The following is a 20445-nucleotide window of genomic DNA, read 5'->3' on the forward strand; positions in this document are numbered from 1 at the left end:
GACTCTCAACCCCTGCGCCACCAGGGAAGCCCCATACCTTTATTTTTAAAGGTCATACATCACACAATATTTTTTTCTTTAAACAGTTATATTTTAAAGAGATGAAGATATTTGCCATTTCTTGTATTCTTCATTCTTCAGATCTGTTTTCCATACTTCTGCTTGATATACCTACCCTTTCAATTTTTGTGGTACCAGTTTGCTAGTCATTAATTCTCTGTTTTTGTTTCTCTGAAAAAGAGTATTTTCCTTACTTAAAAAAAACCTTTTTATTTTGAAATGATTATCAATTCACATGAAGTTGCAAAAATAGTACCTCTAGAGAGGTCCTGTGTATCCTTCAGTTTCCCTCAATGGTAACATCTAACATAACTATAGTCTAGTATTAAAACCAGGAAACTGACATTGGTACAATCCACAGACATTATTCAGATTTCACCAGTTTTGTATGCACTCATGTGTTTTTGAGTCCTTTAATTTTTGAAGGGTATTTTTCACTAGGTATAGAATTGTCAATTGACTGTTTTTGTTTTTTTGTTTTTTTTCGTTAGTTGTCCTCCCTTTGTCTTCTGTGTTGTATAGTTTCTGACTAAAAGTCCACATAACTTCTCTTTCTACTTTTGTATGTAATGTGTCTTTTTTCTCTGCTTTTAAGACATTCTCTTTGTTAGTGGTTTTCAGCAATTTCATAATGATGTGCTTTCTCAGTTTTGTGTGCGGAGTGTATTTATTCTGCCTGAAGTTTGTCAAGCTTTTTGAATCTGTGGGTTTATTGTTTTCATCACATTTGGAAAATTTTGGTCATTATTTCTTCAAATGTTTTTCCTGTACTCCCTATCTCCCTCCCCCACCTGAGAGTCCAATTATGCTTCTGTTAGACTACTTGATATTTTCACATTGATAATATCCGTGATATTAGGTTACTTATGAGCTGTTTTCAGCCTTTTTTCTTATATTCTTTATTTGGATAGATTCTATTGCTATGTCTTCAGTAGGTTACTGATCTTTTCTTTGTAGTGTCTAGTATGCCCCTATTCTTAAGCAGAGAGATGTTCATTTTGATATATTATACATCTGTAGAAGTTCCATTTGATTCTCCTTTATAGCTTCAGCTTATTTTCTCATTATATTAATGTTTTGCTTTAATCACATATGTATAATTAAAATAGCTGTTTTGACAGCCTTGTTCACTGTACCCATTATATTTCTCATTTATGGGTTTGTTTCTATTGACTGATTATTTTTCTCCTGGATATCGGTTACATTTCCCTGCTTCTTGGCTTGGTTAGTGATTTTTTACCAGATGCTAGACACTGAATATTATATTGTTGAGCGTTTCTCTTTAGTGTGCTTTTTGAAGACAGTGTTGGATTTTGACATGTAGTTATTTGCCAGTTTAATCACTTTGAGACCTGTTTTTAAGTTTTGCTAGAGTGTGTCTAGAGCAGCCTTCAGGAATAATTCAGCTCTACCCTTAAGTCTTCCCCTAAAGAGACCTTTCAGGATCTCCACCAAATGTCCCTGATGATCACTGAGGATTGTCATTCTGGATGATTAGACCTCAGATGTCTTCCTGCCCTGTGTGAGCTATGGGAATTGTTCTATTTATAATTGTTCTAATTGTGCTTTATCTGGCCTTCTTGAATTTTCATGTATTTAGGCATAGCCTAATAGACTCAAGGGATTTCCTGTGTAGATTCCTGAAGCTCTCTCCTAGTGTAGTTCCTCCTTACTTGAACCTTCACACAAATTCCCAGCTGCCTCTGTCTCCTCCAGCTGTGTTCTGTTTCCTCAACTCAGTGGACCTCTGGGCTCTGTTTGTATTTTCTCTTCCCTGTAGCCTCAGTGTGGATATTGCCTCCCAGAAGAATGCTAGGGTGATTGTAGGACTTATTTGTTTCCCTTTTCTCAGGAATCACAGCCCTACTGTTTTCCAGTATTTCTAAACAGTTATTAAACATATCTTAATCATTTTTTCTAGTTGTTTACAGTGCATTTTTGTGTCACGTGTTTATTATTTCTTCATGGCCGGAAGACTTAATCTCATTTTTGTTTTGTTTTTTGGTTAAGTTAAAGTTATTGGTGCACTCCACAAGTTTCTCTGACCATGGATTTGTCATATTAACACTCTTATTAACATCAGTAACTCACCTTCTTTAAAAAAATGTCTGCCCTCTTGTTATCTTGCTCCAGGTAAAATTGATCTCTGTGTCATTTCCTAAAACTGCTTTGTTCTTTTCTGCTTTCATAGTAAAAACTCTTCAAAAGCATTTTCTCACCTTCTTCATTTCCTTATATTGTAAAGAAAGCTTTTTTTCATTTTTGCCTGTATTTATCCTGCAAAATCATGATATGAATGTACCTTATCTTTGTTTAATATTGTATATATATCATATACATATAAGAGTTATATATTCTCATTTTTATATATTTTATTACATAGCTCTACCCCTTCCCCCATATTCTTTATTTCCTTCTTCTCCAGCTTAGGTTCCATATACAACTTAATTATCCATTGAATATATTCTTAATTTCCCTGCCAGTGTAGTGTGTGGCAAAACCCAACCTAATTTCCCCCATACTGTTTGTCTATATGGCTGGACAAAAATACACAGCCAAGTGGATTGGTCCTACTTTAACTTATTTACAAATATCAAGTGTAATGCTATTTTCCTCTCCTACTTTCTGAGAAGGTAGTCCCCTCTCCCACTTTCAGAGGTGATTATTAAACAGGTTATTTTTTCTCCTCATATTTCCAATACCTCCTCCAACATTACCATTCTCAGTTCACAAATTCCCCCTATTTTACTAAGAAAACAGTAAATTTTACATCAGTCTCTTGGCCTTTGTACCCATCTACTCTTCTTTCCCCCTCATTACCATGGATTACTATCTCTTCTATCTAAAGCTGATCACCTCACTGTGCACTGGATCCCGTAGTCTGTCTTACTCAAGTACTTTGCTCCTACAATTATCCTGTTTTCCATTCTCTTGCAAAAATCAAATTTACTCTATCTATGAAATTATTTGCATTAGCATACAAACATGCCACAGGATCTCCAATATATATATTTTAAAACCTCCATAGATCTCATATGTACCTCTGGCCCTGTATCATTACTCTCCTTTATAGCAAAGCTTCTTAAAATAGTTGTCTCTATTCAATTTATCTATTCCTCACTTGCCATTCCCTCGAAACTACAACAGTTAGGCTTCTATCTCTACTCTGCCTCTGAAACCATTCTTAACAAGGTCACTAGTAATCCACATTGCCAGTTCTAGTCAGTTATTATTCCTCATAGTAATTTATATCTCAGCAATATTTGACATAGTTGATTTATCCCTCCTTGAAACACTTGATTTGGCTTCTGGAGCATCACACTCGTAATTTTCTTCCTTGTTTTCCTGACCTTTCTATGTTGGAGTGTCCAAGGCTCAGTCCTTGGCTCTCTTCTGTCTACATCCAATTCTGAGATGCACTCGTTCATTTCCATGGCTTTACGTACCATCTATGTGTTGATCACTCTCACATTTCTACTTCTTGCTAGGATCTTTCTTTGAGCTCCAGACTCTTATTAACATCTTGCTTCCAACTTGATATCAGTACTTGGTATGTTAAACATCCTGTGTCCTAAAGAGGGAGCTCTTGCTTCCCTGCTCTCTGCAGACCTTCTCCTTTTCTCCCTCTCAGTAAAAACATTGAGTTATTTAGGCCAAAATCCAAGAGTCATCTTGAATCTTCTCTTTCCTCACACCATCATCCAGTCCATCAACAAGTCCTGCCAATTCTGTCTTCAAAATACATGGAATTAACTACTTCTCAAAAACTCATTACTCCCACCCAAGCCCAAGCTACTGTGTTTCACTTATACTATTCTAATGACCTCCTAGATTTCCTACACTCAGTAGCAATACCACAATAGCTAGAGTACAGTTGACCCTTGAACAGCCTGGGGTCTAGGGGCGCCGATCCTCTGAACAATCTAAAATCCCCATATAATTTATAGTTGGCCCTCTGTATCCCCAGTTCCTATGTACCTGTGGTTCCACATCTGCAGATTCAACCAACTGTGGATCGTGTATTACTGTAGTATTTACTATTGAAAAATTTCTGTGTGTAAGTGGACCCACATAGTTGAAACCCATGTTGGCTCAACTGCAGTCCTTAAAAAAACTTAGGATAACACACACACACATACACACCGACTAAAAACCCTCCAAAGACTTTCCATGTCATTCAGAATAAAATCCAAACTATGAGGCAGGGTTTACAAGGTCCACCTAAAGTCACCCTGGGTGTTTCTGCAATCTCAAGACCTAACACTTCCTGTGTCACTGAGCTGAAGCCACACTGACCATGTAGGAGATCTTTGAATATATTAAATGCATTCCAGCCTCAGGGTCTTTGTCTTCTTTGTTCCACCAGATGTATACATGAATCATTCCCTCATTTGGAAGCCTTTCCCTAACCACTGTATTTTAAATAATTATGTCCCTCCCACATTGCTCTGTCCTCTTTTTTTTTCCTTCTTCCTTTTTTTTGGAAGGGGTGGTGGTGCTTCACTGCATGGCTTGTGGGATCTTAGTTCCCTGACTAGGGATCATACCAAGCCCAGCAGTGGAAGCACAGAGTCCTAACCACTGGACCGCCAGGGAATTCCCTACTCAGTTCTCTTACACTTTCTTTTTCTTCATAGCCCTTATCACTGTCAGATGTTACATACGAGTGTGTATATATGTATGTGTTTATCATCTGTCTCTTCCTCTAGAGTGCAAGCTTTACTAGAGGAGAACTTTGGTTAATTGTCATGTGCCCATCATGTAGAATAGTACCTGGCAGCGTAGTAAGTGCTTGATAAATGTGGTGAATAAGTAAAACCTATTAGGCATAGATATTACTACTCCCAATTTCAGATGTAGAAACTGAATCTACCACAGCTGGCAGGTTTTTTGATTCCAAGTTTATTGCTTTTTGAACCTCAGCCACTTGTTTCTAGAACCTTATCTGATCGTTTATTTGTCCTCATCTGATTTCTCCTCATCAGAAATACTATGGTTGTTTTTGTTACTCTTTAAGCATTTGCTACATTTGTTTTGTACTGTTACTGATGCATACCTCTTTCTCGCACTATCCCAGTACCTTATGAATGCTTTAAAAATTATGGGAGAATCACAAATTATTTCTTCTTAGATCTCTTAGTATTTGAGTTTTAAACTTAGACTTGATTTTCTTTAAGCTATCCAGCTTTTTCTTTTAAAACTAATGTGAAATTCAGGATTTGAGATTTTTCATAAAAATGTTCTCTAGCAACCTGTAAACTTCTTAATTTGGGAGGTAATAATAGATTTGCTTTAGGAGAGAGTTTTCATCCTAAAAATGCTCAATATTGGTATCTTGTCTGCACTTTGTAAAAAGTACTGAAGTATGATTGAAAACAGAAGTGTTTTCAAGTTTTTGTTAAGATTATCCCTTTCTTAATGGATTTTCTCGTATAGGAAAATTTTATTTCCTACTTTACTATTCTTCTGACTATCCTTTTTCTTTTTCACTTTTCCCAAGAAGTGGGGCACTATTGATTCAGCAGTAGGGGAACATCATGTGGTAAAGAAAGGTTTTCTTTTTTCTATGAAGTAGGTTACAGAGTCACTAGCAGGAAAGAGAAGGGCAAAGATTCATTTCCATATTCTTGTGAGAAGAGGCTGAAATGAGGCAGCAAGAATTGTGCCTTGGTAGCTAATGAGAGTCTCTGCCTTTTCCGTGTGAACAGTGAGAGAAATCAGGCTGCTCTTAGTGTAGCTACCACCCACAAAGCTGTGAAGAAGGCTGGTGAGAGCAGATGGTATCCAGGCACAGTTTGATTTGTGTAGAAACCTGCATAAAGAGCAGCATGTGTTTTGTTTTGTTTTGTTTTCCCCTTAATTACTCAGAGCCAGGGAGATCAGTGTTCAAATAAAACATAGTGATACAGCCAGGAGAAAAAATTATAAAAGAAGAAAACAGACAACTACGTTGTTAACTGCATCATTTCAATTCCATGATATTTACTGAGAGTGTCTGCTTTGTATAATGCTCTGTACCAGGCATTGTAGGACATGCAAAGAAGAGTGAGTTAAATATTACAAAATAAATTCAGTTCAGTAAACATGTCATTAGTGCCTTTTATATGCTGCTGAAGTGCTGGGAATATAGAAATTAAAGTAGTTCTATCCTTAAGGAGCTTACAGTATAGTGGGGGAAATGAAGTAAATGGATAGTTTCGGTTCCACACAAGCAGGTTCTATGATATATGTATATCAAGATGCTATAGAAGCTCTGAAGAAAGGGTACTTAATTCAACCTGGGAGGATAGTGAGGAAGACAGTGAGGGAAGGCTTCTGGGAGAAGGTAAAACCCCAGTGTATAGCCCTGAGTCTTGAAGGATGAATAGTTGTTAGCCAGGTAAAAATGAGGGGTAGGGAGAGATCAGGGCAGAAGGAAGAGTATGAGCAAAGGGTCGGAGGCAAGAAATATCATGGCTGTTTGGGAGAGATCCAAGCAAGTACTGCTCTTATAGCTGAAGGTAACATTTGTGGGAGGAGATGAGATTATGGTACCAGATTGTGATGGAGTTTGGAGCTTATCCTGTATGTTCATGTTTCTTCCTGTGTGGCCTGTAGACTCTGCAACAGCAACTCTTAGAATATTTGCAGAAATGCAGGTCTAAACCCACACCAAGATATGGAAAATATCCATAGAATCTGTTGTTTTTGCTCAGAATTGGGATTTTCCTACATTGCTAATATACAATAGAATGCTCTGTACTTAACAAATATTTTTTCAAGTGATATATTTCATCAGGTTTACACAAACACAGTATTTATGAGAGAATTTATGTCTTACATTGGTGTTTTGGGAGGTTCCCAAGAGAAGAACCATGATTATAAAATGTTGTTTATAAAGTAAATGTAGAAGACATGTATACTGACTCTTGGGATCAATAAAAAGGCAGAAAATTCCAAACAAAAAGCAATTTGGAAGCCTAATTTGTGACTACATCTTTAAGGATATATTTTCCTAAAACCAATTCAGAGTGAGAATTCCCTGAGACCTCTGTCACTCAGTGTTCAGTCTCTGGCCGTGTGTGTGTGTATACAGTTTAGGAGAAAGCAAGGAATATGGAAATGGAAAATGTTTCAGAATAATAGAAGGAACATATGATATGTTTATAAATGTTCTACATATCTCTCTTACTGTACAGGAATTAGAGAATAAAAGAAGACTACAAAAACAAGCTGCTGCTAGTCAAAGTACCATGGAAGTTCGCTTGAATAGAGCTCTAGAAGAAGCAGAAAAGTATAAACTGGAGTTAAGTAAGCTAAAGCAAAATAACAAGGTATGGAAAAACTGAATAATTTGGGTTGTGATCACCTTTGGTAACTTTCTCTTTTATGCAAGACTCAAAAGTGATAGTTTTTAAATTATAATTCTTGATGTCACGGTGAACACACCTCTTTTCAGAAGAAATACCCTTATTAGCAATATGTACATTTCCAATAAGTTAGAATTATATTGCTTGGACTAGTGCCATACTTGGGTGATGGCACAACTCTTTGGAGAATTCATTCATTTTTTCATCCAACAGATCTTTATTGTGTGCCCATCTTATATGCCAGATACCTTTCTAATCTCTGGGAATAAATAGATGGTGGAAAAAAGTCTGTTTTGAATCTCAATTCTGTTCTATCCCTCTCTGAGCCTCAATTTTTCTAATATATAATGCAAGGGGCTATTTTACAGGGCAGTAGTTCTCAAACTTGAGCACATATCAGAATCACCTGGAGGGTTTATTTAAACATAGATTCCTGGGTCCCACCCACAGATTTTCTTATTCAGTAGATTTGGAGTGAGACTTGAGAATGTGCAGGGTTTTTTGTTTTTTTTCAATTTTTATTGGAGTGTAGTTGATTTACAATGTTGTGTTAGTTTCTGCTGTACAGCGAAGTGAATCAGTTATATGTATATATATATATCCATTCTTTTTTAGATTCTTTTCCCATATAGGTCATTACAGAGAATTGAGTAGAGTTCCCTGTGCTATACAGTACTGTGTGTATGTCAATTCCAACCTTCCAGTTTATCACTCCCCCCTTACCCTCTGGTAACCATGTTTGTTTTCTAGATCTGTGACTCTATATTGTAGATAAGTTCATTTGTACCCTTTTCTTAGATTCCACATATAAGCAATATTATATGATATTTGTCTTTCTCTGTCTGACTGACTTCACTCACTGTGATGATCTCTAGGTCCATCCATGTTGCTGCAAATGGCACTATATTGTTCTTTTTTATGGCTGAGTAATATTCCATTGTGTGTGTTTGTGTGTGTGTGTGTGTGTACACATATATATATACACACACCATATCTTCTTTATCCATTCCACTGTTGATGGACATTTAGGTTGCTACCATGTCCTGGTTATTATAAATAGTGCTGCAATGAACATTGGGGTGCATGTATCTTTTCGAATTATGGTTTTCTCCAGATGTGTGCCCAGGAGTGGGATTGCGGGATCATATAGTACCTCAATTTTTAGTTTTTCAAGGAACCTCTGTACTGTTCTCCATAGTGGCTGTACCAATTTACATTACCACCAATGATGTAGGAGGGTTCCCTTTTCTCCACACCCTCTACAACATTTATTGTTTGTAGACTTTTTGATGATGGCCATTCTGACTGGTGTGAGGTGATACCTCATTGTAGTTTTGATTTGCATTTCTCTAATAATTAGTGATGTTGAGCATCTTTTCATGCGCCTCTGGGCCATCTGTTTGTCTTCTTTGGAGAAATGTCTATTTAGATCTTCCACCCATTTTTTGATTGGGTTGTTTCGTTTTTTGATATTGAGCTACATGAGCTGTTTGTATATTTTGGAGATTAATCCCTTGTCAGTTGCTTCATTGGCAAATATTTTCTCCCATTCTGAGGGTTGTCTTTTTGTTTTGTTTATGGTTTCCTTTGCTGTGCAAAAGCTTTTAAGTTTAACTAGGTCCCATTTATTTATTTTTGTTTTCATTTTCATTACTCTTGGAGGTGGATTGAAAAAGATCTTGCTACAATTTATGTCAGAGAGTGTTCTGCCTATGTTTTCCTCTAAGAGTTTTCATAGTATCTGCCTTACATTTATGTCTTTAATCCATTTTGCGTTTATTTTTGTGTATGGTGGTAGGGAGTGTTCTAATTTCATTCTTTTACATGCAGCTGTCCAGTTTTACCAGCACCACTTACTGAAGAGACTGTCTTTACTCCATTGTGTATTCTTGCCTTCTTGTCATAGATTGGGTGACCACAGGTGTGTGGGTCTGTCTCTGGACTTTCTATCATGGTCCATTGATCTGTATTTCTATTTTTGTGTCGGTACCATACTGTTTTGATTACTGTGGCTTAGTAGTATAGTCTCAAGTCAGGGAGCCTGATTCCTCCAGCTCCGTTTTTCTTTCTCAAGATTGCTTTGGCTATTTGTGGTCTTTTGTGTTTCCATAAAAATGGTAAAATATTTTGTTCTAGTTCTTTGAAAAATTCCATTGGTAACTTGGTAGGGATTGTATGGAATCTGTAGATTGCTTTGGGCAGTATACTTATTTTCACAATGTTGATTCTTCCAATCCAACAACATGGTATATCTGTCCATCTGTTTGTATCATCTTTTATTTCTTTCATCAGCATCTCATAGTTTTTGGAGTACAGGTTTTATGTCTCCTTGGGTAGGTTTATTCCTAGGTATTTTATTCTTTTTGATGCCATGGTAAGTGGGATTGTTTCCTTGATTTCTGTTTCTGATCTTTCATTGTTATTGTATAGGAATGCAAGAGATTCCTGTGTATTAACTTCTATCCTGCAAATTTACCGATGCATTGATGAGCTCTAGTAGTTTTCTGGTAGCATCTTTAGCATTTTCTACGTGTAGTATCATGTCATCTGCAAACAGTGACAGTTTTACTTCTTTTCCAATTTGGATTCCTTCTATTCCTTTTTCTTCTCTGATTACGTGGCTAGGACTTCCAAAACTATGTTGAATTATAGTAGTGAGAGTGAACATCCTTGTCTTGTTCCTGATTTTAGAGGAACTGCTTTCATTTTTTTACCATTGAGATTGATGTTTGCTGTGCGTTTGTCATGTATGGCCTTTATGATGTTGAGGTGTGTTCCCTCTGCCCGCTTTCTGGAGATTCTTTATCATAAATGGGTGTTGAATTTTGACAAAAGCTATTTCTGCATCTATTGAGATGATCATGTGGTTTTATTCTTCAATTTGTTTTTTCTTTAATATTAATCTATTTATTTAGCTGTGCGGGGTCTTAGTTGCAGTATGCAGGATCTTTGTTGCCATATGCGGCATCTGTTGCAACATGAGGGATCCTTAGTTGCGGCATGCAGTATCTAGTTCGCTGACCAGGGATCGAACCCAGCCCCCTGCATTGGGAGCAAGGAGCCTTAACCCTGCTTAACTAGTCTTCACTGGACTGCCAGGGAAGTCCCTATTCAATTTGTTGATGTGATGTATCAGATTGTTTGATTTGTGTTATTGCAAAATCCTTGCATCCCTGGGATAAATCCCACTTGATCGTGGTGTATGATCCTTTTAATGTGTTGTTGGATTCAGTTTGCTAGTATTTTTTTGAGGATTTTTACATTTATTTTCATCAGTGATATTTGCCTGTAATTTTCTTTTTTTGTGATACCTTTGTCTGGTTTTGGTATCAGGGTGATGGTGCCCTCATAGAATGAGCTTGAGAGTGTTTCCTTTCTCTGCAATTTTTTGGAAGAGTTTCAGAAGGATAGGTGTTAACTCTTCTCTAAACGTTTGATAGAATTTGCCTGTGAAGCCATCTGATCCTGGGCTTTTGTTTGTTGGAAGATTTTTAATCACAGTTTCAATTTCAGTACTTGTGATTGGTCTGTTCATATTTTCTATTTCTTCCTGGTTCAGTCTTGGAAGGTTGTACATTTCTAAAAATTTGTCCATTTCTTCTAGGTTGTCCATTTTATTGGCATATAGTTGCTTGTAGACAGTCTCTTACTATCCTTTGTATTTCTGTGGTATCCATTGTAACTTCTCCATTTTCATATGTAATTTTTTTTTTTTTTTTTTTTTTTTTGCGGTACACGGGCCTCTCACTGCTGTGGCCTCTCCTGTTGCGGAGCACAGGCTCTGGACGCGCAGGCTCAGCGGCCATGGCTCACAGGCCCCGCTGCTCCACGGCATGTGGGATCTTCCCGGACTGGGGCATGAACCCATGTCCCCTGCATCAGCAGGCGGACTCTCAACCTCTGCGCCACCAGGGAAGCCCCATACCTAATTTTATTGATTTGAGCCCTCTCCCTTTTTTTCCTTGATGGGTCTGGCTAAAGGTTTATCTTTTTTTTTTTTTTTTTTTTTTTTTTTTTTTTTTTTTTGCGGTACGCGGGCTTCTCACTGTTGTGGCCTCTCCCGTTGCGGAGCACCGGCTCCGGACGCGCAGGCTCAGCGGCCATGGCTCACGGGCCCAGCCGCTCCGCGGCATGTGGGATCTTCCCAGACCGGGGCATGAACCCGTGTCCCCTGCATCGGCAGGCGGACTCTCAACCACTGCGCCACCGGGAAGCCCGGTTTATCAATTTTATCTTCTCAAGGAACCAACTTTTAGTTTCGTTGATCTTTGCTATTGTTTTCTTCATCTCTATTTCATTTATTTCTGCTCTGATGTTTATGATTTCTTTCCTTCTGTTAACTTTAGGTTTTGTTTGTTCTTCTTTCTCTAGTTGCTTTAGACATTAAGGTTTGGTTGCTTATTTGGGATTTTTCTTGTTTCTTGAGGTAGGAGTGTATTGCTATAAACTTCCCTCTTAGAACTGCATTTGCTGCATCCCTTAGGTTTTGGATTCTCGTCTTTTTGTTGTCATTTGTCTCTAGGTATTTTTTTAATTCCTTTTTGATTTTTTTAGTGATCCATTGGTTATTTAGTAACATATTGTTTAGCTTCCACGTGTTTGTGTTTTATTTATTTATTTATTTATTTTTGCGGTATGCGGGCCTCTCACTGTTGTGGCCTCTCCCGTTGCAGAGCACAGGCTCCAGATGCGCAGGCTCGGCGGCCATGGCTCATGGGCCTAGCCGCTCTGTGGCATATGGGATCTTCCCGGACCGGGGCACGAACCCGTGTCCCCTGCATTAGCAGGCGGACTCTCAACCACTGCGCCACCAGGGAAGCCCTGTTTGTGTTTTTTACAGGGTTTTTTGCCTGTAATTTATTTCTAATCTCATAGCTTTGTGGTTGGAAAAGATGCTTGATATGATTTCAGTTTTCTTAAATTTACTGAGGCTTGATTTGTGACCCAAGATGTGATCTGTCCTGGAGAATGTACCATGTGCATTTAAGAAAGTGTATTCTGCTGCTTTTGGATGGAATGTCCTATAAATATCAATTAAGTCTATCTGGTCTAATGTGTCATTTAATACTTCTGTTTACTTATTAATTTTCTGTCTCAGTGATCTGTCCATTGTGTAAGAGAGGTGTTAAAGTCCCCCTCTATAGTTGTGTTACTATGAATTTCCCCTTTTATGGCTGTTAGCATTTGCCTTATATATTGAGGTGCTCCTATGTTGGGTGCATATATATTTACAATTGTGTACTTAAATATGCAGTTGTAAATTCTTCTTGGATTGATCCCTTGATCATCATGTAGTGTCCTTCCTTGTCTCCTGTAACAGTCTTTAAAGTCTATTTTGTCTGATATGTGTATTGCTACTCTAGCTTTCTTCTGATTTCAATTTGCATAGAATATCTTTTTCCATTCCATCACTTTCAGTCTGTTTGTGTCCCTAGGTCCAAAGTGGGTCTCTTATAGACAGAATATATACGGGTCTTGTTGGTATCCATTCAGCCAGTCTGTGTCTTTTAGTTGGAGCATTTAATCCATTTACGTTTAAGGTAATTATTGATATGTATATTCCTATTGCCATTTTCTTAATTGTTTTGGGTTTCTTTTCAAAGTCTTTTTTCTTCATTTCCTTTTTTGTTCTCTTCTCTTCTGTTTCCTGCCTAGAGAATTTCCTTTAGCATTTGTTGTAATGCTGGTTTGGTGGTGCTGAATTCTCTTAGCTTTTGCTTGTTTGTAAAGCTTTTGATTTATCTGTCTAACCTGAATGAGAGCCTTGCTGGATAGAGTATTCATGGTTTAAAATTTTTCCCTTTCATCACTTTAAATATATCATGCCACTCCCTTCTAGCCTGTAGAGTTTCTGCTGAAAAATCAGCTGATAACCTTATGGGGATTCCCTTGTATGTTATTTGTTGCTTTTCCCTTGCTGCTTTTAATATTTTTTTGTATTTAATATTTGTTAGTTTGATTGATATGTGTCTCAGTGTGTTCCTCCTTGGTTTATCCTGTATGGGTTCTCTGCACTTCCTTGACTTGGGTGACTACTTCCTTTCCAATGTTAAGGAAGTTTTTGACTATAATCTCTTCAAATATTTTCTCAGGCCTTTTCTCTTTTTCTTCTTCTTCTGGGACCCCTATAATTAGAATGTTGGTGCCTTTAATGTTGTCCCAGAGGTCTCTGAGACTGTCCTCATTTCTTTTCATTCTTTTTCTTTATTCTGTTCTGCAGCAGAGATTTCTACCATATTCATGTGCTTATTTGCCATCTTGCTATCTTTTTTCCAGTTTTATTGAGATATAATTGACATACAACATTCTATAAGTTTAAGGTGTATAACATGATGATTTGACTTACATATTTTGTGAAATGATTACCATAATGTTTAGTTAATATCCATCATCTCATATGTATACAAAAAGAAAAAGAAAAAAGTGTTTTTTTTCTGATGATGAGAACTCTTAGGATCTACTCTCTTAACTTTTAAATATACCATAGAGCAGTGTTAACTCTAGTCATCAAGTTGTATATTATATACCTAGTACTTTTTGTCTTATAGCAGGAAGTTTATACATTTCGACCACTGTCATCCAATCCCACCCTCCCACCACCCTCTGCCTGTGGTTACCACAAATCTTATCTCTTTTTCTGTGAGTTTATTGTTTTTTGTTGTTGTTTTAGATTCTACACATAAGTGAGATCATACATTATTTGACTTTCTCTGACTTATTTCACTTAGATAATGCCTTCAAAAGCCCATCCATGATGCTAATGGCAGGATTTCCTTCTTTTTGTAGCTAGATAATATTCCATTGTGTATATATCCCACAACTTATTTATCCATTCATCTGTCATGGGACACTTAGGTTGTTTCTATGTCTTGGCTATTGTAAATAATGCTGCTGTGAACATTGGGGTACAGATATTTATTTGACATAGTATTTTTGTTTCCTTTGGATATATTCTCAATGGTAGAATTGCTGGATATATGGTAGTTCTATTTTTAATATTTTTGAGGAACCTCTAAACTGTTTTCCATAGTGATTGGAATATAATGTACAATCTTATCAACAGTGCACAAGTGTTCGTTTTCCTCCCCATCGTCACCATCATGTGTTATCTCGTTTTGTTTTTTTAATGATAGCCATTCAAACAATCATGAGGTGATACCTCATTGGGTTTTTTTAAAACTTATTTATTTTTTTAAATTTTTGCCTGCATTGGGTCTCCGTTGCTGCACACGGGCTCTCTCCAGTTGCGGCGAGCGGGGGCTACTCTTCATTGCAGTGCATGGGCTTCTCATTGAGGTGGCTTCTCTTGTTGCAGAGCACAGGCTCTAGGTGCACAGGCTTCAGTAGTCATGGCATGCAAGCTCAGTAGTTGTGGCTTGCAGGCTCAGTAGTTGTGGTGCACGGGCTTAGTTGCTCCATAGCATGTGGGATCTTCCCGGACCAGGGCTCAAACCTGTGTCCCCTGAATTGGCAGGCGGATTCTTAACCACTGTGCCACCAGGGAAGCCCCCTCATTGTGGTTTTATTTTGCATTTCCCGAATGATTAGAGATGTTGAGCACCTTTTCATGCACCTGTTGGCCATTTGTAAATCTTTGGAAAATTGTATATTTATGTCCTTTGCTCATTTTTTAAATTGGATAATTTGATTTTTTTGTGTGTTGAATTGTATGAGTTCTTTATATGTTTTGAATATTAACCTCTTCAGGTATATGGTTTACAGTATTTTTCCCCTTCTGTAGGTTGCCTTTTCATTTTGTTGATCTTTTTTTTTTTTTTTTTTTTTTTTGCTGTGCAGAAGCTTTTTACTTTGACATAGCCCCACCTGTTTATTTTTCATTTTGTAACTTCTGATTTAGGTATCACATCCAAAAAAATCATTATGAAGACCAATGTCAAGGCGCTTTATCCTGTGTTTTCTTCTAGGAGTTTTATGGTTTCTAGTCTTACATATAAGTTTCTATTCCATTTTCAGTTCATTTTTGTGAGTGGTGTAATATAGAACTAGTTTCATTCTTTTTACATGTGAATATCAAATTTTCCCAGCACCATTTACTGAAGAGACTATCCTTTCTCCATTGAGTATTCTTGGCTCCTTTGTCAAATATTAGTTGACTGTACATGGTGGGGTTTGTTTCTGGGCTCTTGATTCTGTTCCAGTGGTCTATGTTTCTGATTTTATGCTAGTACCATACAAATTTTGATTACTACAGCTTTATAATGTAGCTTGAAATTGGGAAGTGTGATGCCTCTTGCTTTGATCTTTCTCAGGATTACTTTGGCTATTGGGGCCTTTTGTGATTCCATATAAATTCAGGATTTTTTTTTGCTAATTCTGTTTAAAATTTCTTCAGAATCTTGATGGGGATTGCATTGAATCTATAGGTGGCTTTGGTAGTACTGACATTTTTAAAATATTAATTATTCCAATCCATGAACACAGGATACTTTTCAACTTATTTGTGCCTTATCTGATTTCTTTCATCAATTTCTTAAAGTTTTCAGTGTATAGATCTTTCACATCCTTGGTTGAATTATCTCTAAGTATTTTATTCTTCTTGATGGAATTCTAAATGGAATTGTTTTCTTTCTTTTTCAGATAATTTGTTGTTAATGTATAGAAACTACTAATTTTTTTAATGTTAATTTTGTACCCTACAACTTTACTGAATTTGTTGATGAGATCTAACAGTTTTTTGGTGGAGTCTGTAAGACTTTTCTATATATAAAATCATATCAACTGCAAACAGAGGCAATTTTACTTCTTTTCCAGTTCTGATACTTTTTATTTTTCTTGCTTGATTTCTCTGGCTAGAATTCTAGTACTATGTTAAGTAGGAGTGGTGAGAGTGGGCACTTGTCTTGTTCCTGACCTTAGAGGAAAAGCTATCAACATTTCACCATTGAGCATGATTTTAGCTGTGGGCTTGTCATATATGGCCTGTTTTTTCATTGAGGTAAATTTCTTCTAAACCTGATTTGTTAAGAGTCTTTATCATGAATGATGTTGAATTTTGTCAGATGCTTTGTCTGTGTCTATTGACATGATCATGTGATGTTTTTCTTTCATCCTATTAATGTGATGTATGACATTGATTTGCAGATATTGAACTATTCTTGCCTCCCTGGGATAAATCCCATTTGGTCATGGCGTATGATCCTTTTAATGTATTTTTCAATTCAGTTTGCTAATGTTGTTGAAGATTCTTGCATCTATGTTCACCAGTGTTATTGGTCTGTAATTTTCTTATTTTTGTGGTATCTTTTTCTGATTTTGGCATCAGGGTGATGATGGCCTCAAAGAATGACTTTGGAAGCATCCCCTTCTCTTCAATTTTTTGGAATAGTTTGAGAAGGATAAGAATTAAATCTTCTTTAAATGTTTGGCATAATTCATTTGTGAAGCCATCTGGTCTTGGACTTCTGTTTGTTGGGAGTATTTTTTTATTACTGATCTAATTAGTGTTAATTGGGGTCTGTTCATATTTTGTATTTCTTCCTCATTCAGTCTTGGGAGACTGTATATTTCTAGGAATTAGTCCACTTCTCTAGGTCGTCCATTTTATTGGTGTGTAATTATTCAGAGTAATCTCTTATGATCCTTTGTATTTCTGTGGTGTCAACTGTAACTTCATTTCTGATTTTACCTATTTGGGCCCACTCTTTTTTTCTTCTTAATGTGTCTGGCTAAAACTTTATCAATTTTGTTTATTTTCTCAAAGCTCTTAATTTCTTTGTTTCTTGTTTTCTCTCTTTTTCATTCTTTCATCTCTATTTCATTCATTTCTGCTCTGATCTTTCCTTCTACTAAATGTAGGTTTTGTTTGTTCTTTCTAATTCATTTGGGTTTAAGGTTAGGGTCTTTGAGGATTTTCTTGTTTCCTGATGTCAGCTTGTATCACTATAAACTTCCCTCTGGGAACTGCTTTTGCTGAGTCCCATAGATTCTGGATCATTGTGTTTTTGTTTCTGTCTCCATGTATTTTTTTATTTCCTTTTTGATTTCTTCAGTGACTCATTGGTTGTTCAGTAGCATATTGTTCAGCCTCCATGTGTTTTGGGTTTTTTAAATAGTTGATTTATAGTTTCATAGTGTTGTGGTCAGAAAATAGGCCTGGTATGACTTCAGTCTTAAAATTTATTAAAACTTGTTTTGTGGCCTAGCATGTGATCTATCCTGAGAATGTTCCATGTGCACTTGAAAAGGATGTGTATTCTGCTGCTTTTGGATGGGATGTTTTATATATATCTGTTAGGTTCATCTGATCTAATGTGTTTAAGGCCTGTGTTTCCTTATTGATTTTCTGTCTGGATGATCTGTTCATTGATGTAAGTGGAGTGTTAAAGCTCCTGGCTATTATTGTGTTACTGTCGATATCTTTCTTTATATTTGGAATTATTTGCTATATGCATTTAAATGCTCCAGTTTGTGTGCATAAATATTTACAAGTGTTATGTATTCTTGTTCATTACGTAACGTCCTTCTTTGTCTCTCGTTACAGACTTTGTTTTTCCATTCCCTCACTTTCACTCTGTGTGTGTATTTAGATCTGAAGTGAATCTCTTATAGGCAGCATGTGTGTGTGTGTGTGTGTGTGTGTGTGTGTGTGTGTGTATCTTGTTTTTGTATCTGTTCAGCCACTGTGTCTTTTGATTGGAACATTTAGTACATTTACATTTAAAGTAATTATTGATAGGTACGTACTTACTGCCATTTTGTTAATTGATTGGGGGTTGTCCTTGTAGTTCTTATTTCATCCTTTCTTCTTTTCCTTCCTTCACTTGTGATTTGATGACTATCTTAGTGTTATATTTGTATTCCTTTATCTCTTTTTGTGTATCTATTATAGATTTCTTGGTTTGTGATTACCATGAGGTTTATATATAGCAACATACACAGGTGAATATTGAAAGTTGAAGATGTCTTAAGTTTGAACACATTCTAACAACCCTGGAGATGAGCAATCTACCCAATAAAGTGTTCGTGGTAATGACCGTAAAAATGCTTAATGTACTAGGAAGAAGAATGGGTGAACACAGTGAGAATTTTAAGGAGTTAGAAAATATAAAGAAGAACCAAACAAAGCTGAAAAATACAGTAACTGAAATAAAAAATACACTAGAAGGAATCAACATTAGATTGGGTAATACAGAGGAATGGCTCAGTAAACTGGAAGATAGAGTAGTGGAAATCACCAAAGTTGAACAAAAAAAAGAAAAAAGAATTTTAAAAAATGAAGACAGTTTAGGATACCTCTTGGAAAACATCAAGCATACTAGTATTCATATTATAGGGGTCCTAGAAGGAGAAGAGAGACAGATAGGGGCAGAGAACTTATGTGAAGCATTTGTAGCTAAAAACGTACCTAACACAAGAAAGGAAACAAGACATCCAGGTCCAGAAAGAACAGAGAGTCCCCAAAAAGATCAACCCAAAGAGATCCACACCAAGATACATTATGATTAAAATGGCAAAAGTTAAAGATAGAGAATATTTAGAGCATCAAGGGTAAAGCAACTAGTTATGTATAAAGGAACTCCCATAAGATTGTCCACAGACTTTCAGCAGAAACTTTGCTGGCCAGAAGAGAGTGGCACAGTATATTTAACATGATGAAAGGAAAAAACCTGCAGCCAAGAATACTCTATCCAGCAAGGCTGTCATTCACATTTGAAGGAGAGAGGAGTTTTACAGACAAGCAAAAGCTAAAAGAATTCAGCCCCACTAAACCAGCTTCCCAAGAAATGTTAAGCAGACTTCTGTAAGTGAAAAAGAAAAGACCACAACTAGAAATATGGAAATTACAAAAGGAAAAATCTCATTGGTAAACACAAACATATAATAAAGGTAGTAGATCAGCCAGTTATAAAGCTACTAGGAAGGTTAAAAGACAAAAGTAGTAAAATCATCTATATTCACAGTAAGTAGTTAAGGGATACACAAAACAAAAAGATGTAAAATAAGATGTCAAAAACATTAAACATGCAGGGAGGAGTAAAAATGCAGAGATCTTTCTTAATGTAGGCATTTGTTGCTATGAACTTCCCTCTTAGAACTGCTCTTACTACATCCCATAAGTTTTGGTATGTTGTGTCTCCTTTTTCATTTGTTTCAAGATCATTTTTTTTCCTCTTTGATTTCTTCTTTCATCCGTTGGTTGTTCAGGAGAGTCTTGTTATCTTCTTTGGTGAAGTGTCTGTATAAGTCTTTTCTTCTTTTAAAAAACTGTTAAATGAACTTTAATTTTTAGAACAGTTTTAGATTTACATAAAAATTGGGAAATTAGTAAAGAGAATTTCTATAATCTCTACACAGTTTCCTCTGCAACTAATATATACATTATTATAGTACATTTGTTACCATTAATGAATGAATCAATATTATTATGATTCACTATTATTAACTAAAGACCATACTTTATTCATATTTCCTTAGTTTTTATCTCTTTGGTTCATTTTAAAGAATTGAGTTGACTTGTTTTATAACTGAGTTTTTTTTTTTGTTTGTTTGTTTGTTTGTTTGTTTTTTGCGGTACGCGGGCCTCTCACTGTTGTGGCCTCTCCCGTTGCGGAGCACAGGCTCCCGATGCGCAGGCTCAGCGGCCATGGCTCACGGGCCCAGCCGCTCCGCGGCATATGGGATCCTCCCAGACCGGGGCACGAACCCGTATCCCCTGCATCGGCAGGCGGACTCTCAACCACTGCGCCACCAGGGAGGCCCTATAACTGAGTTTTAAGAGTTCTTTATATATACTAACTACAAGTCTTTTGTCAGATACGTGCTTTGCAAATATCTCTTGCCTTTTATTTCTGTAAGAGTTTTTTTGAAGAGCAATGTTTAAAATTTTGATGGAGTCCAATCTGTTGTTTTTCTTCTTTTATACTTTTTGCTTCTTGTGTCCTATTTAAGAATTCTTTGCTAAACCTAAAGGGTCACTAAGATTTGCTCTTAGGTTTTCTTATAGAAGTTGCATAGCTTGAGCTTTTATGTTTTGGTGAGTTCTTGTGCATGATATAAGGGGTCAGGGTTCATTATT

At 36.5% G+C, this 20445-nt stretch overlaps 1 protein-coding gene across 3 annotated transcripts in view; it reads left to right on the top strand.

Annotated features, from left to right (window-relative positions):
- Window positions 1-20445, top strand: part of TEX9 (testis expressed 9) — a 212774-nt gene that overhangs the window by 186266 nt on the left and 6063 nt on the right. For all 3 annotated transcript variants that reach the window (XM_082617097.1, XM_082617096.1, XM_082617098.1), the window contains one exon: window positions 7239-7373. In XM_082617097.1, coding sequence (XP_082473223.1) covers window positions 7239-7373 — 135 coding nt within the window. The remainder of the gene's footprint in view (window positions 1-7238; window positions 7374-20445) is intronic.

The sequence above is a fragment of the Mesoplodon mirus genome (genome assembly GCF_964341445.2).
Source record: "Mesoplodon mirus genome assembly, chromosome: 4".
In the NCBI taxonomy this organism is placed as follows: Eukaryota; Metazoa; Chordata; class Mammalia; order Artiodactyla; family Ziphiidae; genus Mesoplodon; species Mesoplodon mirus.